This window comes from Delphinus delphis, chromosome 4 (genome assembly GCF_949987515.2).
Source record: "Delphinus delphis chromosome 4, mDelDel1.2, whole genome shotgun sequence".
NCBI classification, from domain to species: domain Eukaryota; kingdom Metazoa; phylum Chordata; class Mammalia; order Artiodactyla; family Delphinidae; genus Delphinus; species Delphinus delphis.
This window is the reverse complement of record NC_082686.1, coordinates 69,106,019-69,123,549: the sequence shown is the minus strand read 5'-3', so window position 1 is coordinate 69,123,549 and position 17,531 is coordinate 69,106,019. Positions and strand designations below refer to the sequence as shown.

The following is a 17,531-nucleotide window of genomic DNA, read 5'->3' as shown; positions in this document are numbered from 1 at the left end:
GGTGGAGACGGGTAGAAGACGGGTTTGGGGAAGCAAATGAGAGAGATCTAGCATTCTGGGCCCCTGGCATTAAATTCTTCTTTGGATTAGAGTCAGATCAGCAGTTCTGGCCCGTGATCAGGATATAATCTTATTGTCATTTCCCCTACACTTTCATCCTCGGAAAGACCTATATCCCATAGGACAGTCTCCCTTAGGGTTGCAGTATTAGAAGTGGTTCTCATTGACTTACTCCTAAGGTTGACTCTTCAGAAGCAGAAGCCTCTTTCCCTTTGCTTAAATTACTCTTTTTTAGTTTACCAAACTGTAGCACTGTCTAGAAAGGATCATCTTTTTTTTCTTTTTTGTGGTTAGCAGCTGTTAACCAGTACAAGGTTTTTGCTCTGTTGGCACAGTGCTCAAAATACACAAAAACCAAACTCAGCACTTGCTTTCTTTTCCATCTCTGCATAAGTGAGATAATCATAACTAGAACTTCAGGAATCTATTACAGCATGTTAACTGGTATCTATGTATCATTTTAACTTTAGCATACATTATCTTACTATTTGGTGTTAACTGTCTTCTGGGGCTTGGGCTCCGTACTTACTTTCTGTCTGGTACCTGCCTGATCACTGAGCGTCTGTGGAGTCACGCTCACCCACCCCGTTGCATACTGGGAGGAAGGAGGCAGAAAGGCAGTTCCAGAAATGCGTTGAGAGCTTGCTTGAGAGTGCTCCTGACACTCAAAGAAAAAAGACATTTTTTTAATAAGCAACTTTTTACATCTTGATAGCTGTGTTGAATGCTGTGGGCATGTGACCTACTTTCAGTATCATGTATATATTTCTGCCCTCACCTTGGGGAAATAAACTGCTACAGGCAGAATATTTTGAGCTTCGATTGCCCGTATCAAGGCCAGGTGTTCTTTCACGTATTTCACATTATAATAGGTATCCAGCAGCTCTTATCCGCAGTAGATGTCTGTTCTGTATTTGGGTGGCAGGAATTATCTTACCTGTCAGACAATGCTTGTACATCCAAGCAACAGTGCTGTACAGCAGCTAAAATTCAAGGACAGAAAAAGTTTTGTGGACTGAATAAATAGTTATCACCTGACACCAGTTAGGCATTGCTGTCCTAAGCTGTTTGGTAAAATGTTTATGTAGGGTGCTTTTTTATAGTGAACAAGAGCAAGAAAATATACTTCGTTTGTATTTGTGTAGTAACAGGCTTATTTTGTTGTTGGTGGTGTTTTTTTTTTTTAATTTTAAAATTGTGTATCCATTTATGGTTTTTAACTTGTCTTAGATAATTTGCTTTAAGATTTTGTCTCTTAAATACAGATATACAACATTCTCAGTAGAGTTTCACATAGAGTGAGTTAATAAAGGAGCAAAGTAAGTCATGTTAATTCTAAAGCTTTGAATTTTAAGAAGTGTTTGAGGTTTATTAATTTATGTTGGATGATGCCATCTGCTGGCAAAGGCATAATATTGTAGCTCCTCTTTATCAGAGATTGTGAAAACCATCCCTTGAAAAGTGAATGAGTGCCAGTGCTTGGGAACTATGAGTGTAAAATCTGAGAATTCCTCAAACCAGACAATTCTTATCTTATGGGACCAAAAGAAACCCAGGAGCAGAAGAGAGACCTAGGAATCAGGAGGAAAGGAAGAGTAATGTGCTGGATGGCCGTGGGCTGCCTGTGATCTCACCCTTCATCATTTTAGATTTCAAAGTTAAACTATTTTAGGAGGATGCTTTTCCATTTTGTTTATTATAAAATTGTATTTCCACTAAGAAATAATTTTTTTTTACAGAAATGTTTATTAACCAATTTGTTGTAGCTCATATATTCAGGGAGTGAAGAATAATTGTTACTGCATGTCACCTCAGAGGGCACATGGTTAGAGATATTTTATTGACAGCAGTTGGGAAGATTTGTGAATATGAAATATTTATTTGTCCGTATTAAGACTTTGTAGCCATTTGGTAATAGATATAACATTTATTGTGTTCTCACTATGTGCTAGACATTGATACTTTACATGTGCTGTTTACTTTTCACAACAATCTTATGAAACAGATAATGCTCTTATCATCATTTTTCTGATGAGGAAGAGGAGGCCAAGAGAGGTTGAATAATTTGCCAGAAGTTATTCAGCTAGTAACTGTTAGAGCTCATATTCAGGCCAAGGAAGTATGTTCACAGCAATAGATTATCTCAAAAGGAAGAGTATAGCCCAAGTCAAAATGGAAGCATCCAATATCTCCAACCATTTTCATAGTCAAATATTAATTTAGTAGTATTTTTCTATCTTTATTGGTTATAATATTTCATCTGCCTTTAACTTTTTGCTTTTACTTGTAAGTTTTATGCTTTTAGCAATGTTTTTATTTTCAATAAATTGTATATGTATTTGGGGAATTCCATACCATTTTAAAAAATTTAACTGTTTTCACTTTTTAAATAATTAAGGAGTAACTTTCATAAAGCAAGTGCATAAATCTCAATAAATTTTTGCATATGGGGTACACCCATATCACCCAGATGAAAATATAGAACATTTTCAGTACCCTACCAGGCTCCTACCCCTCAGTATTCTCACCACCACCTATCTCCTCATCCTTGAGTAACCACTTTTCTGACTTCTGTCTCCATTGGATAGTTCTATTAGTTTTGAACTTCATGTAAATGCAGTTGTACACTATGTAGTCTTGTGTCTGACTCTCACACAACATCATATCTGTTAATTTCATATAGGTAGTTTGAGTATATCAGTAATTTGTTCTTTTCCATTGCTGTATAGTTTCAGATGACTATACCACAATTCATCCATTTCTACTATTCATGGCTATTTGGGTGTTTTCAGTTTTTGGCTACTGCAAATAAAGCTGTTGTGAGCATTCTCATACACATCTTTTTGTACAGGGGTCCCCAGTTCCTCCCCCCACGGCCTCTTAGGAACCGGGATGCACAGCAGGAGGTGAGCCACAGGTGAGCCAGCAAAGCTTCCTCTGCCGCTCCCCATGGCTCCCCACCGCCCCCCACCGCCCCCCACCGCTCCCTCTGGCTCCCCATCACTCCCCATGGCTCGCATTACAGCCTGAACCATTCCCCCACCCACCCCGGTCTGTGGAAAAATTGTCTTCCACGAAACCGGTCCCTGGTGCCAAAAAGGATGGGGACCACTGTTTTAGTAGACATAAATACTCATTTCTGTTAGGTATATACCCAGAAGTGTAATTGCTATGTCATAGAATATATATTTAGCTTTGGTAAGCTTTTGCCAAAAGCTGTATATTTTTCTGAACTTACTTTGTACTCTGATAACCTATGATCTACCAAGAACACTCTCATTTCTATTAATAGTCTTTAAAAAAACATTTGGCAAGGGGATCTTATTAGACAAAGAAATAGATTTTGATAGTGATCTATAGAGTAGTGCTATGTAGAAAACTCTTGTTTTTCATGTATTAGTTTATTAATACCAGGTTTCTACTTTGTACTGCTTTGTACATAGATTAATACAAGACACTGTGGGAGAAAGTAATGAAGTATAAATACAGTCCTGCCTAAAGAATCTTATAGTTTAGTCAGGTAGACAAGAGAATGAAAGATAAGCAATATAGTACAATATGCAAGTGATATATGATTTGTATAGACAATATGTGCTCTGGGATGGTGGAGAGCAGTCACTAGACTAGAATGACTGGAAAAGGCTTCGTGGGAGAGAGAAGCCTTCAGATGAGCTTTGGTGAGTAGGTAGAATTGAATTGGAAAGAATGGTTCATCATGAGTGATGTTTTGGGAAAGTGAGAAAAGCTTGTTTTAGGTGTCTAAAATGGCCTGACTGGAATGAAAAATTTCTTAGTTGAGAGTGTTGGGAAGATGGTTGGAAAAGTATGTCATGGTTAAGCTTTGGAGACTTTAAATGTCAGGTTAAGTTCTTGTCTGAGAGCCCAATGTGTAGATTAAATCTACTTTTATTCTCACTCTAAAAGCTCTGATTTATTTATCTTTATCATTATTATTATTATTGTCAAAGCATCAGAATTGTACAAGGTATCTGTCTTTTCTATTGCATTCCCCCTCTCAAGAGCATGAACTGGACAAGGAGCAAGGTGAAAGAGTTTTACTGGATTTTAGAGAGAAGTAACCCCCCTAAGAGAGGTCTTTATAATTGGAGAGATTTTATTAGTAGTGTTTAATAAAGATTTTAAAGACATAGTGTAGATGATTTTTGACTGGAGAACCTAATTCATTACTTACTTTAAAAAAATCATTTGAGGGCTTCCCTGATGGCGCAGTGGTTGAGAGTCCGCCTGCCAATGCAGGGGGATACGGGTTCGTGCCCCGGTCCAGGAAGATCCCACATGCCGCGGAGCGGCTAGGCCTGTGAGCCATGGCCGCTGAGCCTGCATGTCCGGAGCCTGTGCTCCGCAACGGGAGAGGCCACAACAGTGAGAGGCCTGTGTGTACCGCAAAAAAAAAAAAAAAATCATTTGAGGTGATTTTCTTTAGGGGTGATAGCTACTTCTGAGAGTCCTTTTTTCCCTAATATCTTATGGTAAAGGTTTTTGAAGAATTGTATTTCAAAAACTTTTTTCCCTTCTTCCACATTAGTATCTTCAGATAATAAGAAACAGATTCCTAATGATGCTTCTGCTGGAAGTGAAAGAGACTCATCAGATAGACCACAAAATTGGTCACTACAAGATCATTATAGAATGTATTCACCCATAATATACCAAGCCCTCTGTGAGCATGTGCAGACTCAGATGTCACTGATGAATAACTTGGCTTCAAAGAACAACCCTAAAGGAATTCCTACTGCACCTTGCCACACTGTGTCTGGTTCTGGTTAGTATGAATGACGTTTTAAAAGGCATGATTATAAGCTCTAATTAAGTTGCCTGGTAATTGTATAAGCAGTCTGAGATGTGAATGACATTTTTTTCCCTTTTCCCTTTTAGAATCTCAGGCATCTCCATATTCTAATTATAGCTTATCCACCTCTACCCCAGTCCAGTTACCTCAGCAACCACCCTGCCCTCCAGTGGTTCATTCTGTGAGTACAGTTTATATACTATATAAGTAGTAATTTGCTTTTAGAAATTGTCGTCTTGAGAGAAAATTGAATTTGCTGATTGTATCTTAATGCCCTAGGATGTAAAGACCAATTATTTTTTCAAGTTATTTTGTATTAGAAAAGTTTTACTTATTAATTGGGGGAGGGGGAAAGGGTGAAGGGGGAAAGGGAAAGAGATTACTTGAAAAAAGAAATCACCCATACCTACCACCCAGGCATAATTGCTGTTAACACGTTGATAGAGCATGTTCCAGTTATTTAATTCTCTGTGTAGGTTTTGTTTTCTGGTTTTAATTTGTTAAGTTAGTTTTCTTTTAAAAATATCATCATAATTAAATTTTATAACGTTTTATATACTGCTTTTTTCACTTAACACTTTATTGTAATTTACCTTTTTGAAATTTTTAATAAGTTGTTAGTACTCTGTGTAGTGAATATACCATGGTCTGTGTGACTACTCACCTATGGTTAGACATTTAAGGAAGTTTTTACCACTATAACACTTCTCTAAATATATTTGTGCAAAAGCTTTTTCACCTTATTTTCTTACATTGTAATTTCCCAAAGTGGGATTTTGTTTAGTCCCAAAGTAGACTAATTTTTGATGTCTTTAAACCATGTGTGATATTTGTAAACGATCTATTTTAGTCATGGCTTTATAATGTTCCCATATTGCAGAGGCTTTAAAAAGCTAGAATATTGTGCTGAGGGGAAATTCAGTTTATTTACTGGTAATCTATAACTCTATCCTGCAAATGTCATCTTCTAACATTTTTCGTTTGAGTTTATTATAGTTAATGCCTACAAGTCAGTGCTCACATTTTTGAAGGCTTAACTTGTTTTTTTCTTTCTTTAGGAAGTTCAGACTGATGGTGACAACCAGGTTATATCACAAGGTAGAACAATTCCTGTGGACTGTACTGATGATGTTCTAAGGAATTCCTTCAGTACTAGTCTTGGAGTTCCATGTAGCCTGCCCCAAACTGACAAACCAGCTACTCCAACATTTCAGCAGCTAGGTCTTGCTAATGGAATTCTGCCACAACAAAGAGTTCCTAAGGAACCGGACCTACTAAAGGGTTTCCAAACATACACGAAACTGTTGGGTTCTCATCCAGACAGTCAGACTTGCTGCAGCCCCACCCTATTACAGCCAAATTTCTTGGCTATTAAAGAAGAAAAATATGTTAAAGAACAAATTGGAGAGGTTAGAAGTGAAAGAAAGGATTTAAACATACCCGTGCAAGATACAAGAATAAAGGATGTGCAGAATGCAAAAAATGTGAACCAGAGTGCTGAAAAAGTTAGAACTATCAAGTATTTGTTGGGAGAGCTCAAGGCCCTGGTAGCAGAACAAGGTAGATAAAGACTTTCTTTATAATTTTCTGTGGCACGTCATTTATTTTATTTTTTTTTAATTTTAGCATTAATTAATTAATTTTTAAAATTATTTTTTATGGCTGCATTGGGTCTTTCGTTGCTGTGCACAGGCTTCCTCTAGTTGCTGTGAGCAGGGGCTACTCTTTGTTGCAGCGTGTGGGCTTCTGACTGCAGTGGCTTCTCGTTGTGGAGCACGGGCTCTAGGCACACGGGCTTCAGTAGTTGTGGTGTGCATTCTCAGTAGTTGTGGCACGGGCCGTAGAGTGCAGGCTCAGTAGTTGTGGCACATGGGCTTAGTTGCTCCACGGCATGTGGAATCTTCCTGGACCAGGGATCAAACCATGTCCCCTGCATTGGCAGGCAGATTCTTAACCACTGCACCACCAGGAAAGTCCCTGTGGCATGTCATTTAAATTCAGAATAACTGACATGGAGTTTGTGATATTTTCCATAGAAATATGTCTTGTGCTAATGAGGAAATGAATTTTGTCTGTTTTATTCTTATTTTTTAGGTTTTGCTCCTCTTGTTTCCTGTGGATTTGAAATGTGCTAGGGAATATCAGTCTTTTACTTGAAAGTGTGTATTCATTCTGCTTGATTCAAAGGACCTTGAAAAGATTCAACCAGTTATAGAGATAAACTTTAAGGGGTTAGAGGACTCTAAACATGATTAACTCCCTAGAATAGAATGATAATTTTTTCCTATTTTAAAAAGGTGCAGAAAATTTCCTCTCATCATTTCTTTAATAACCAACTGTTATAATGTTTAACAAATCTCACTTTGAGAAGGAACCTAAAACGTTTTATGCCCTTTTAAATTCACTCTTGGGATTTTTTAATTAAATCAAGAAAAATGTCTTGGGTGGAGTTAAGAGACATTTGAGCCAGGTCATATTCATATGTTTTCATTATAGGTGTATATTCTAAATAATGGCTTTCATTTGGAGTGAGTTACAGATTTGTCATCTAGAAAACACAGTAATTAATTGTGGAAGCACTGATTGAATACCTAATATTTGCAGGCTGACAAAAAAAGTACCAAATGTTAAAATTTATCTAAAGGATTGTAGCACTGTTGATCCAGTGGTTTAATATATTAAAATCTCCTATGGTTTTAGACTTTAAGTTTGTTACTATTTTCTTAACCAAATACTTAATCATTGGCAACAATAATAATAGTAACAATATCATTTACTGAGCGCTTACCATGTGCCCAGCACTGTGCTAAGTGTTTTATATGCATTATCTCGTTTAATCCTCACAGCAACCCTATGAGGTACTGTTATTGTCCCCATTTTACAGATGAGGAAACTGAGGCTTGCAGAACAGTATTTCATTTAATCCTCTCAGCAACCCCATGAGGTACTGTTGTTATCTCCATTTAACTATGAAGAAACCTAGGCTTCAACAGTTAAGTAATTTGACTAAGGTACATTGCTAGAAAATGGTGGAGCCCAGGTCTCGGCCTCCAATGCTTACAAGTAAAACCCCTCTATGGAGGATTGGTAGAAGTCTGCTCTGTAATTGGGCACAGTTGTTTACTATGTGCATGTAAACATTCCATCAGGGTGTTAAAATACTCATGGAATTGAGTAAATTTTTGTAACTAGAATACACTTTACCTCTTTTGGATATCAGACAGTTAATATTATATTTATCAAATGTTTTCAGTTCACAGAAAATTTGAATAGAAATGAGGGGACAAAAATTAAAGGACAAAAGATCTAAAATCTACCTTCTCCCTGTGGCTGTTTGCCACCTCCCAAACCATCCACTCCCCACAATTAATAACAAAAATGATAACTGCTTTTGATGCTACATCAAATGAAGTGTAGCTGATTGTGTTAACCTACTTTATAAAATTAAATAATAAAATCTTATCTTAGTAGACCTTTCCTCAATGTGTTGCCAAATTGAATCACCTAAAGTGAGTTATTTGTTTATGCCAGGATCAAAGGTTCTATTATAAATGTTAATACTGTAATTAATTATAGGAAACCCTTTAGCAATTATAGGAGTCTAATATAGTCTTTTGGTAAATGTGAACTAGGAGATATATATAAACCATCTTCCTACTAGACATTTTAACTGAAAAAATCACTGATATAATTCTGTGACTTAAGATTAATCTTTAGTTTACTGAACTTAATGTCTTTAGAATTCTTTTCAGTAAGGAAATGCAGGTGGCAGGAAAGAGGAAAATAGGATTTGTATAATAAATTCATAAATGAGTTGAGTTTGTTTATAGCATGTATGTATATTTCTGAAATATTTTCTTTTTTAGTAATACATATGAATAATCTTATCCAAAAATAATTTATGATATTGTCTTTACTCATTTCTTCTGCCTTTTATAGAAGATTCAGAAATTCAGAGGTTGATTACAGAACTGGAGTTGTATATATCTCTGCTTCCAACAGTAAATGGAAACACAAATATTCAGGTTGAAATAGCACTGGCCATGCAACCACTAAGAAGTGAAAATGCTCATTTACGCAGGTAAGAATTGCTCTTTGAATTTTTTTGTCTCCATGCAAAGATGTCCCGTGGCCAGAACAAAAGTGCCTAATGATATATCTAGGGCTTCATAAGGAAAATAGATATATACTGTCTTACTGTGCTTCTACTGTGCTTCTACATTCCCTATTTTCCAAATATTGCTGGCATTCTCTAACTCTTCTGTTACTTCTGCCCACTAGTACATATTTTTTTACATCTGTTATCACTTGGTTGGTAGTGAATGGAGAGGAAAATGAACTACCTCAAGGTATTTATCAGGCCAGTCTAGGCCATACAGTAACAAACTCCAAAATCTCAATGGCATAGCACAGCAGAAGTTTATTTCTCCCTCACACCAAGACCAGCGTGGGTCATCTGAGGCTATCCTGTGACTCAGGATTTAGATTCCCTCCGTCTTAGGATCTACTATCTCAGTATATGTTATTTAGGAAAAAGAGAACATGGATATGGCAAACCAACTCTTACATGCCCTGGCCCAGAAGTATGATAGTCTCACTTCTACTTGTATTTTATAGGCTAAAATGAGGAATATGGCCCTGCCTAATATAAAGATCTGGGACATGAAATTTTCTCATACTTCCATATACTCCAAAGGAAAGGAGAACCTAATATGGGTGAACACCAGTCACCCCACTACATTCAGACATAGGAAAAAACTCATTTAAATTCTTAGATAATTTTTCTTTTGGCTATCTTAACTTATGTTGATATTATGGCCTTAATTTGTTTAGAAAAGATATAAACCAGAAATACAGAAATCACTTACACGTTATCAATAATATCTTAACTTTGAACATTTTGGTGGTGATCACCAAGGCCCCTGCTCCAGTGTCTATCAGTACACTTTGCAGAGGATTGGAGGACACTTTCAGGTGCTTCTGCAGCACTGCAGTGTGTGAGTGTGCCCTGAGAGGGCATTATAGTTGCGTGAGCTATAGACATTGTATCAGATGGGAACTGCAAGGACCTGCATAATTTTAAAAAACTGGAAAGCAACAAAATAGGATTCCTGGTTGGAGGATAGCTTAAATTCATGGATCTGGAGCCTGCAAAGGCACGACACCTAGTGAGATTTACTCATTTAGGATTATTTCTCTAAAGGTCATTAGTCTTTAGATACTGTGGTATATGGTGGGGTTTCTGGTTTAAATTCTAATAATACTGTATTTAGTCCTGACCTAAGGGATCCCTGTAATAGCATTAGTTTTTCAAAAGCAACACCAAGTATAAATAATAATAATGGTAATAGCCAATACTACTACTAACATTTATTGAATGTTTCTTATGTGCCAGGCCATAAGACATAATATAATATGTGCCATATATTATCCTTTATATGTCATCTCTTTAAATTCTTACAGCAGCTCTATGAGGTAGGTATTATGTTATTCTTATTCAGATGAGGAAACCAAGGCACAGAGAGGTTATGTAACTTAACCCAAGGTCACATACCTAAGATATAACAGAGACAAGACTCAAACCTGGCTGGGCAGTTTGATTTTAGAGTGCATTGATCTTAATTTCTACGCTTCTGCTAGGAAGTAGAGACTAACTTATTTATGCTTCTGCTAGGAAGTAGAGACTAACTTATTTATGCTTCAGTATTTATGTGTATTTTGTGGAACAAAAGAACATACTGTAATCCATTTAAAATAAACACATATGTTTTTAAAGGTATGACTATCAAATAGTTTCTTAAACAAGCATACTAAAACTTAGTCTCCAGATATTATCTATTTTAACATTGTGACCATGGGAAATATCAGTAGTTGTTATTTATTTATATTCCTTAGAACATTTTAAACTTGCTTTAGGAGCTAATTTATAAGCCATTTAAGAAAATGAGACTTAATACTTTATTGGTCTCTGCTTGTTGTTAATTTTTTTTAAGGGTATTAGCTTAACGTCTCACCTAATTCTTCAGACTTGGCATCAAAGCTTTTTGGCTGTATCCTTAGAGGACAAAGATTAAATAGCATGCTACTGCCATTGTTTACCTGACCTTCTAAAATTGAAATTATTGAAAAATGAGGAATTTGTCAGATACTCTTTTTAGCAGAACGAGATTTCCAGCACAAGTATAGGAATTTTTTTGCCTCTTTGGTAATCTTTATTTGGAAAGAAACATCCATAATCTCCATTACAAGTGAAAGTTGGAATGCATAGACTTATTCAAAAAGTGTTTTTCAGCTTTTTCAATCAAAAAAAATTTTTCTTTCTTTTTTGGGCATTTTGAAACTTCCTGTTCCTTTATGGCCAGAAAACTAATCTTTAAGGACTTTCTTGGTGTTTATTGCCATCTTGTGGCTTAAAAAAAAAATAGCTAGGTGCATTATTTCTTTGGCATTTGGGTCTGGGCAGTTTTTATGTGAGACTCCTGACACAGTGCTCAACATTTAGCCTTCCTGGTCCCTACCCATAAAATGTCTGTAGTGCCCTATTCACTGTGACCACCAAAAGGCCTGGCACGTTCCAAACTTTACTGGGTGAGGGCTGTGGGGGTTCCAGTTCAGCTAGAGAGGGACTTTAATATTCAAAGGGCAACTTAGAATTCACGACCATTTCCTGATATTAGACTCAAATATGAGACCATTGTGTACCCACACAGAACAAAAGCTGAAGTGGATGTCAATAGGAGGAGCTGGAGTGTGGCCTTCAGTCTTTTGGCCTGATAATTTGACATATGGTAACATAATTCTTCCAGATGGAAGTTACTAGAGGAAGAATAGATAGTTTGCTTTTATTTCACTTTTTATTTTTAGCTTTTTATTTAGTTTTTGAATTTTATTTAATTTATTTTTTATACAGCAGGTTCTTATTAGTTATCTACTTTATACATATTAGTGTATATATGTCTATCCCAATCTCCCAATTCATCACACCACGACCACCACCCCCTGCCACTTTCCCCCCTTGGTGTCCATACGTTTGTGCTCTACATCTGTGTCTCTATTTCTGCCCTGCAAACCAGTTCATCTGTACCATTTTTCTAGGTTCCACATATATGCATTAATACGCGATATTTGTTTTTCTTTTTCTGACTTACTTCACTCTATATGACAGTCTCTAGATCCATCCATGTCTCTACACATGACCCAATTTCGTTCCTTTTTATGGCTGAGTAATATTCCATTGTATATATGTACCACATCTTCTTTATCCATTTGTCTGTCAATGGGCAATTAGGTTGCTTCCATGTCCTGGCTATTGTAAATAGTGCTGCAAGGAACATTGGGGTATATGTCTCTGTTTAATTTCTGGTTTTCTCTGGGTATATGCCCAGTAGTGGGATTGCTGGGTCATATGGTAATTCTACTTTTACTTTTTTTGTTTGTTTTGTTTTTTGGTTTGTTTGTTTGTTTTTGCCATACGCGAGTTTCTCACTGTTGTGGCCTCTCCCGTTGCGGAGCACAGGTTCTGGACGTGTAGGCTCAGTGGCCATGGCTCACGGGCCTAGCCATTCCGCGACATGTGGGATCTTCCTGGACCGGGGCACGAACCCGTGTCCCCTGCATCAGCAGGCGGACTTCAACCACTGCACCACCAGGGAAGCCCTATTTTTAGTTTTTAAGGAAACTCCATAGTGTTCTCCATAGTAGCTGTATCAATTTACATTCCCACCAACAGTGCAAGAGGGTTCCCTTTTCTCCACACCCTCTCCAGCATTTGTTTGTAGATTTTCTGATGATGTCCATTCTAACAGGTCTGAAGTGATACCTCATTGTAGTTTTGATTTGCATTTCTCTAATAATTAGTGATGTTGAGCAGCTTTTCATGTGCTTCTTGGCCATCTGTATGTCTTCTTTGGAGAAATGTCTATTTACGTCTTCTGCCCATTTTTGGATTGGGTTGTTTGTTTCCTTAATATTGAGCTGCATGAGCTGTTTATATATTTTGGAGATTAATCCTTTGTCCATTGATTCGTTTGCAAATATTTTCTCCCATTCTGAAGGTTGTCTTTTCATCTTGTTTGTAGTTTCCTTTGCTTTTCAAAAGCTTTTAAGTTTCATTAGGTCCCATTTGTTTATTTTTGTTATTTCCATTACTCTAGGAGGTGGATCAAAAAAGATCTTGCTGTGATTTATGTCAAAGAGTGTTCTTCCTATGTTTTCCTCTGAGAGTTTTATAGTATCCGGTATTACATTTAGGTCTCTAATCCATTTTGAGTTTATTTTTGTGTATGGTGTTAGGGAGTGTTCTAATTTCATTCTTTTACATGTAGCTGTCCCGTTTTCCCAGCACCACTTATTGAAGAGACTGTCTTTTCTCCATTGTATATGCTTGCCTCCTTTGTCATAGATTAGTTGACCATAGGTGTGTGGCTTTATCTCTGGGCTTTCTATCCTATTCCATTGATCTATATTTCTGTTTTGGTGCCAGTACTATATTGTCTTGATTATTATAACTTTGTAGTATAGTCTGAAGTCAGGGAGTCAGATTCCTCCAGCTCCCTTTTTTTCCGTCAAGACCACTTTTGCTATTTTAGGTCTTCTGTGTCTACATTACAAATTTTAAGATTTTTTGTTCTAGTTCTGTAAAAAATGCCCCAGGTAATTTGATAGGGATTGCATTGAATCTGTAGATTGCTTTGGGTATTATAGTCATTTTCACAATATTGATTCTTCCAATCCAAGAACATAGTATATCTCTCCATCTTTTGGTATCATCTTTAATTTCTTTCAGCAGTGTCTTATACTTTTCTGAGTATAGGTCTTTTACCACCTTAGGTAGGTTTATTCCTAGGTATTTTATTCTTTTTGTTGCAGTGGTGAATGGGATTGTTTCCTTAATTTCTCTTTCTGATCTTTCATTGTTAGTGTATACGAATGCAAGAGATTTCTGCACATTAATTTTGTATCCTGCAACTTTACCAAATTCATTGATAAGCTGTAGTAGTTTTCTGGTGGCATCTTTAGGATTCTCTATGTATACTATCATGTCATCTGCAAACAGTGACAGTTTGACTTCTTCTTTTCCAGTTTGTATTCCTTTATTTCTTTTTCTTCTCTAATTGCCGTGACTAGGACTTCCAAAGCTATGTTGAATGATAGTGATGAGAGTGGACATCCTTGTCTTGTTCCTGATCTTAGAGGAAATGGTTTCAGTTTTTCACCATTGAGAATGATGTTTGCTTTGGGTTTGTCGTGTATGGCCTTTATTATGTTGAGGTAGGTTCCCTCTATGCCCACTTTCTGGAGAGTTTTTATCATAAATGGGTGTTGAATTTTGTCAAAAGCTTTTTCTGCATCTATTGAAATGATCATATGGTTTTTATTCTTCAATTTGTTAATATGGTGTATCACATTGATTGATTTGTGTATATTGAAGAATCCTTGCATCCCTGGTATAAATCCCACTTGATCATGGTGTATGATCCTTTTAATGTGCTGTTGGATTCTGTTTGCTAGTATTTTGTTGAGGATTTTTGCATCTATATTCATCAGTGATATTGGTCTGTCATTTTCTTTTTTTGTAGAATCTTTGTCTGGTTTTGGTATCAGGGTGATGGTGGCCTCATAGAATGAGTTTGGGAGTGTTCCTTCCTCTGCAGTTTTTTGGAAGAGTTTGTGAAAGATGGGTGTTAGCTCTTCTCTAAATGATTGATAAAATTCACCTGTGAAGCCATCTGGTCCTGGACTTCTGTTTGTTGGAAGATTTTTAATCACAGTTTCAATTTCATTACTTGTGATTTGTCTGTTCATATTTTCTATTTCTTCCTGGTTCAGTCTTGGAAGGTTATAGCTTTCTAAGAATTTGTCCATTTCTTCCAGGTTGTCCATTTTATTGGCATAGAGTTGCTTGTAGTAGTCTCTTAGCATGCTTTGTATTTCTGCAGTGTCTGTTGTAACTTCTCCTTTTTCATTTCTAATTTTATTGATTTGAGTCCTCTCCCTTGTTTTCTTGATGAATCTGGCTAATGGTTTATCAATATTGTTTATCTTCTCAAAGAACTAGCTTTTAGTTTTATTGATCTTTGCTATTGTAGTCTTTGTTTCTATTTAATTTATTTCTGCTCAGATCTTTATGATTTCTTTCCTTCTGCTAACTTAGGGCTTTGTTTGTTCTTCTTTCTCTAGTTTCTTTAGTTGTATAGTTAGATTGTTTATTTGAGATGTTTGTTGTTTCTTGAGGTAGGATTGTATTGCTATAAACCTGCCTCTTAGAACAGCTTTTGCTGCATCCCATAGGTTTTGGCTCGTGATGTTTTCATTGTCAGTTATCTCTAGGTATTTTTTTTATTTCCTCTTTGATTTCTTCAGTGATCTCTTGGTTATTTAGTAATGTATTGTTTAGTCTCCATGTGTTTGTGTTTTTCCCCCGTAATTGATTTCTAATCTCATAGCGTTGTGGTCAGAAAAGAGCCTTGATATGATTTGAATTTTCTTAAATTTACCGAGGCTTGATTTGTTACGCAAGATGTGATTTATACTGGAGAATGTTCTGTGCGCATTTGAGAAGAAAGTGTAATATGCTGTTTTTGGATGGAATGTACTATAAATATCAATTAAATCTATCTGGTCTATTGTGTCATTTAAAGCTTGTGTTTCCTTATTAATTTTCTGTTTGGATGATCTGTCCATTGGTGTAAGTGCGGTGTTAAAGTCCCCCACTGTTGTGTTACTGTCGATTTCCTCTTTTATAGCTGTTAGCAGTTGCCTTATGTATTGAGGTGCTCCTATGTTGGATGCATATATATTTATAATTGTTATATCTTCTTCTTGGATTGATCCCTTGATCATTACGTAGTGTCCTTCCTTGTCTCTTGTAACATTCTTTATTTTAAAGTCTATTTTATCTGATATGAGTATTGCTACTCCAGCTTTCTTTTGATTTCCATTTGCATGGAATATCTTTTTCCATCCTGTCACTTTCAATCTGTATGTGTCCCTAGGTCTGAAGTGGGTCTCTTGTAGACAGCGTATAGATGGGTCTTGTTTTTATATCCATTCAGCAAGTCTGCGTCTTTTGGTTGGAGCATTTTATCCATTTACCTTTAAGGTAATTATCAATATTTATGTTCCTGTTACCATTTTCTTAATTGTTTTGGGTTTGTTTTTGTAGGTCCTTTTCTTCTCTTGTGTTTCCCACTGAGAGAATTTCCTTCAACATTTGTTGTAGAGCTGGTTTTGTGGTGCTGAATTCTCTTAACTTTTGCTTGTCTGTAAAGCTTTTTATTTCTCCACCGAATCTGAATGAGATCTTTGCCCGGTACAGTAATCTTGGTTGTAGGTTCTTCTCTTTCATCACTTTAAATATGTCATGCCACTCCCTTCTGGCTTGTAGAGTTTCTGCTGAGAAATCAGCTGTTAACCTTATGAGAGTTCCATTGTATGTTATTTGTCATTTTTCCCTTGTTGTTTTCAGTAATTTTTCTTTGTCTTTAATTTTTGTCAATTTCATTACTTTGTGTCTTGGCGTCTTTCTCCTTGGGTTCATCCTGCTTGGGACTCTCTGCACGTCCTAGACTTGGGTGGCTATTTCCTTTCCCATTTTAGGGAAGTTTTCGACTATAATGTCCTCAAATATTTTTTCAGGTCCTTTCTCTCTCTCTTCTCCTTCTGCGACCCCTATAATGTGAATGTTGTTACGTTTAATGTTGTGCCAGAGGTCTCTTAGGCAGTCTTCATTTCTTTTCATTCTTTTTTCTTTATTCTCTTCTGTGGCAGTGAATTCCACCATTCTGTCTTCCAGGTCACTTATCCATTCTTCTGCCTCAGTTATTCTGCTATTGATTCCTTCTAGTGTAGTTTTCATTTCAGTTATTGTATTGTTCATCTCTGTTTGTTTGTTCTTTAGTTCTTCTAGGTCTTTGTTAAACATTTCTTGCATCTTCTTAATCTTTGCCTCCATTCTTTTTCCGTGGTCCTGGATCATCTTCGTTATTATTATTCTGAATTCTTTTTCGTTAAGGTTGCCTATCTCCACTTCATTTAGTTGTTTTTCTGGGGTTTTATCTTGTTCTTTCATCTGGTACATAGCCCTCTGTCTTTTCATCTTGTCTATCTTTCTATGAATGTGGTTTCTGTTCCACAGGCTGCAGGATTGTAGTTCTTCTTGCTTCTGCTGTCTGCCCTCTGGTGGATGAGGCTATCTGAAAGGCTTGTGCAAGTTTCCTGATGGGAGGGACTGGTGGTAGGTAGTTGGCTGTTGCTCTGGTAGGCAGAGCTAAGTAAAACTTTAATCCTCTTGTCTGCTAATGGGTGGGGCTGAGTCACCTCCCTGTTGGTTGTTTGGCCTGAGGCGACCCAACACTGGAGCCTACCCGGGCTCTTTGGTGGGGCTAATGGTGGACTCTGGGAGGGCTCATGCCAAGGAGTGCTTCCCAGAACTTCTGCTGCCAGTGTCCTTGTCCTCACAGTGAAACAAAGCCACTCCCCGCCTCTTCAGGAGACCCTCCAACAGTAGCAGGTAGGTCTGGTTCAGTCTCCTACAGGGTCACTGTTCCTTCCCCTGGGTCCTGATGCGTACACTAATTTGTGTGTGCCCTCCACGAGTGGAGTCTCTGTTTCCCCCAGTCCTGTCAAAGTCCTGCAATGAAATCCCACTAGCCTGCAAAGT

General features: G+C 37.0%; 1 protein-coding gene across 1 annotated transcript in view; it reads left to right on the top strand.

Moving 5' to 3' along the window:
• The window catches only part of CCDC14 (coiled-coil domain containing 14), a 44,926-nt gene that overhangs the window by 11,674 nt on the left and 15,721 nt on the right, over nucleotides 1–17,531 (top strand). The window contains 4 exon segments of the mRNA XM_060010780.2: nucleotides 4,607–4,843; nucleotides 4,957–5,051; nucleotides 5,929–6,430; nucleotides 8,810–8,951. Coding sequence (XP_059866763.2) covers nucleotides 4,607–4,843; nucleotides 4,957–5,051; nucleotides 5,929–6,430; nucleotides 8,810–8,951 — 976 coding nt within the window.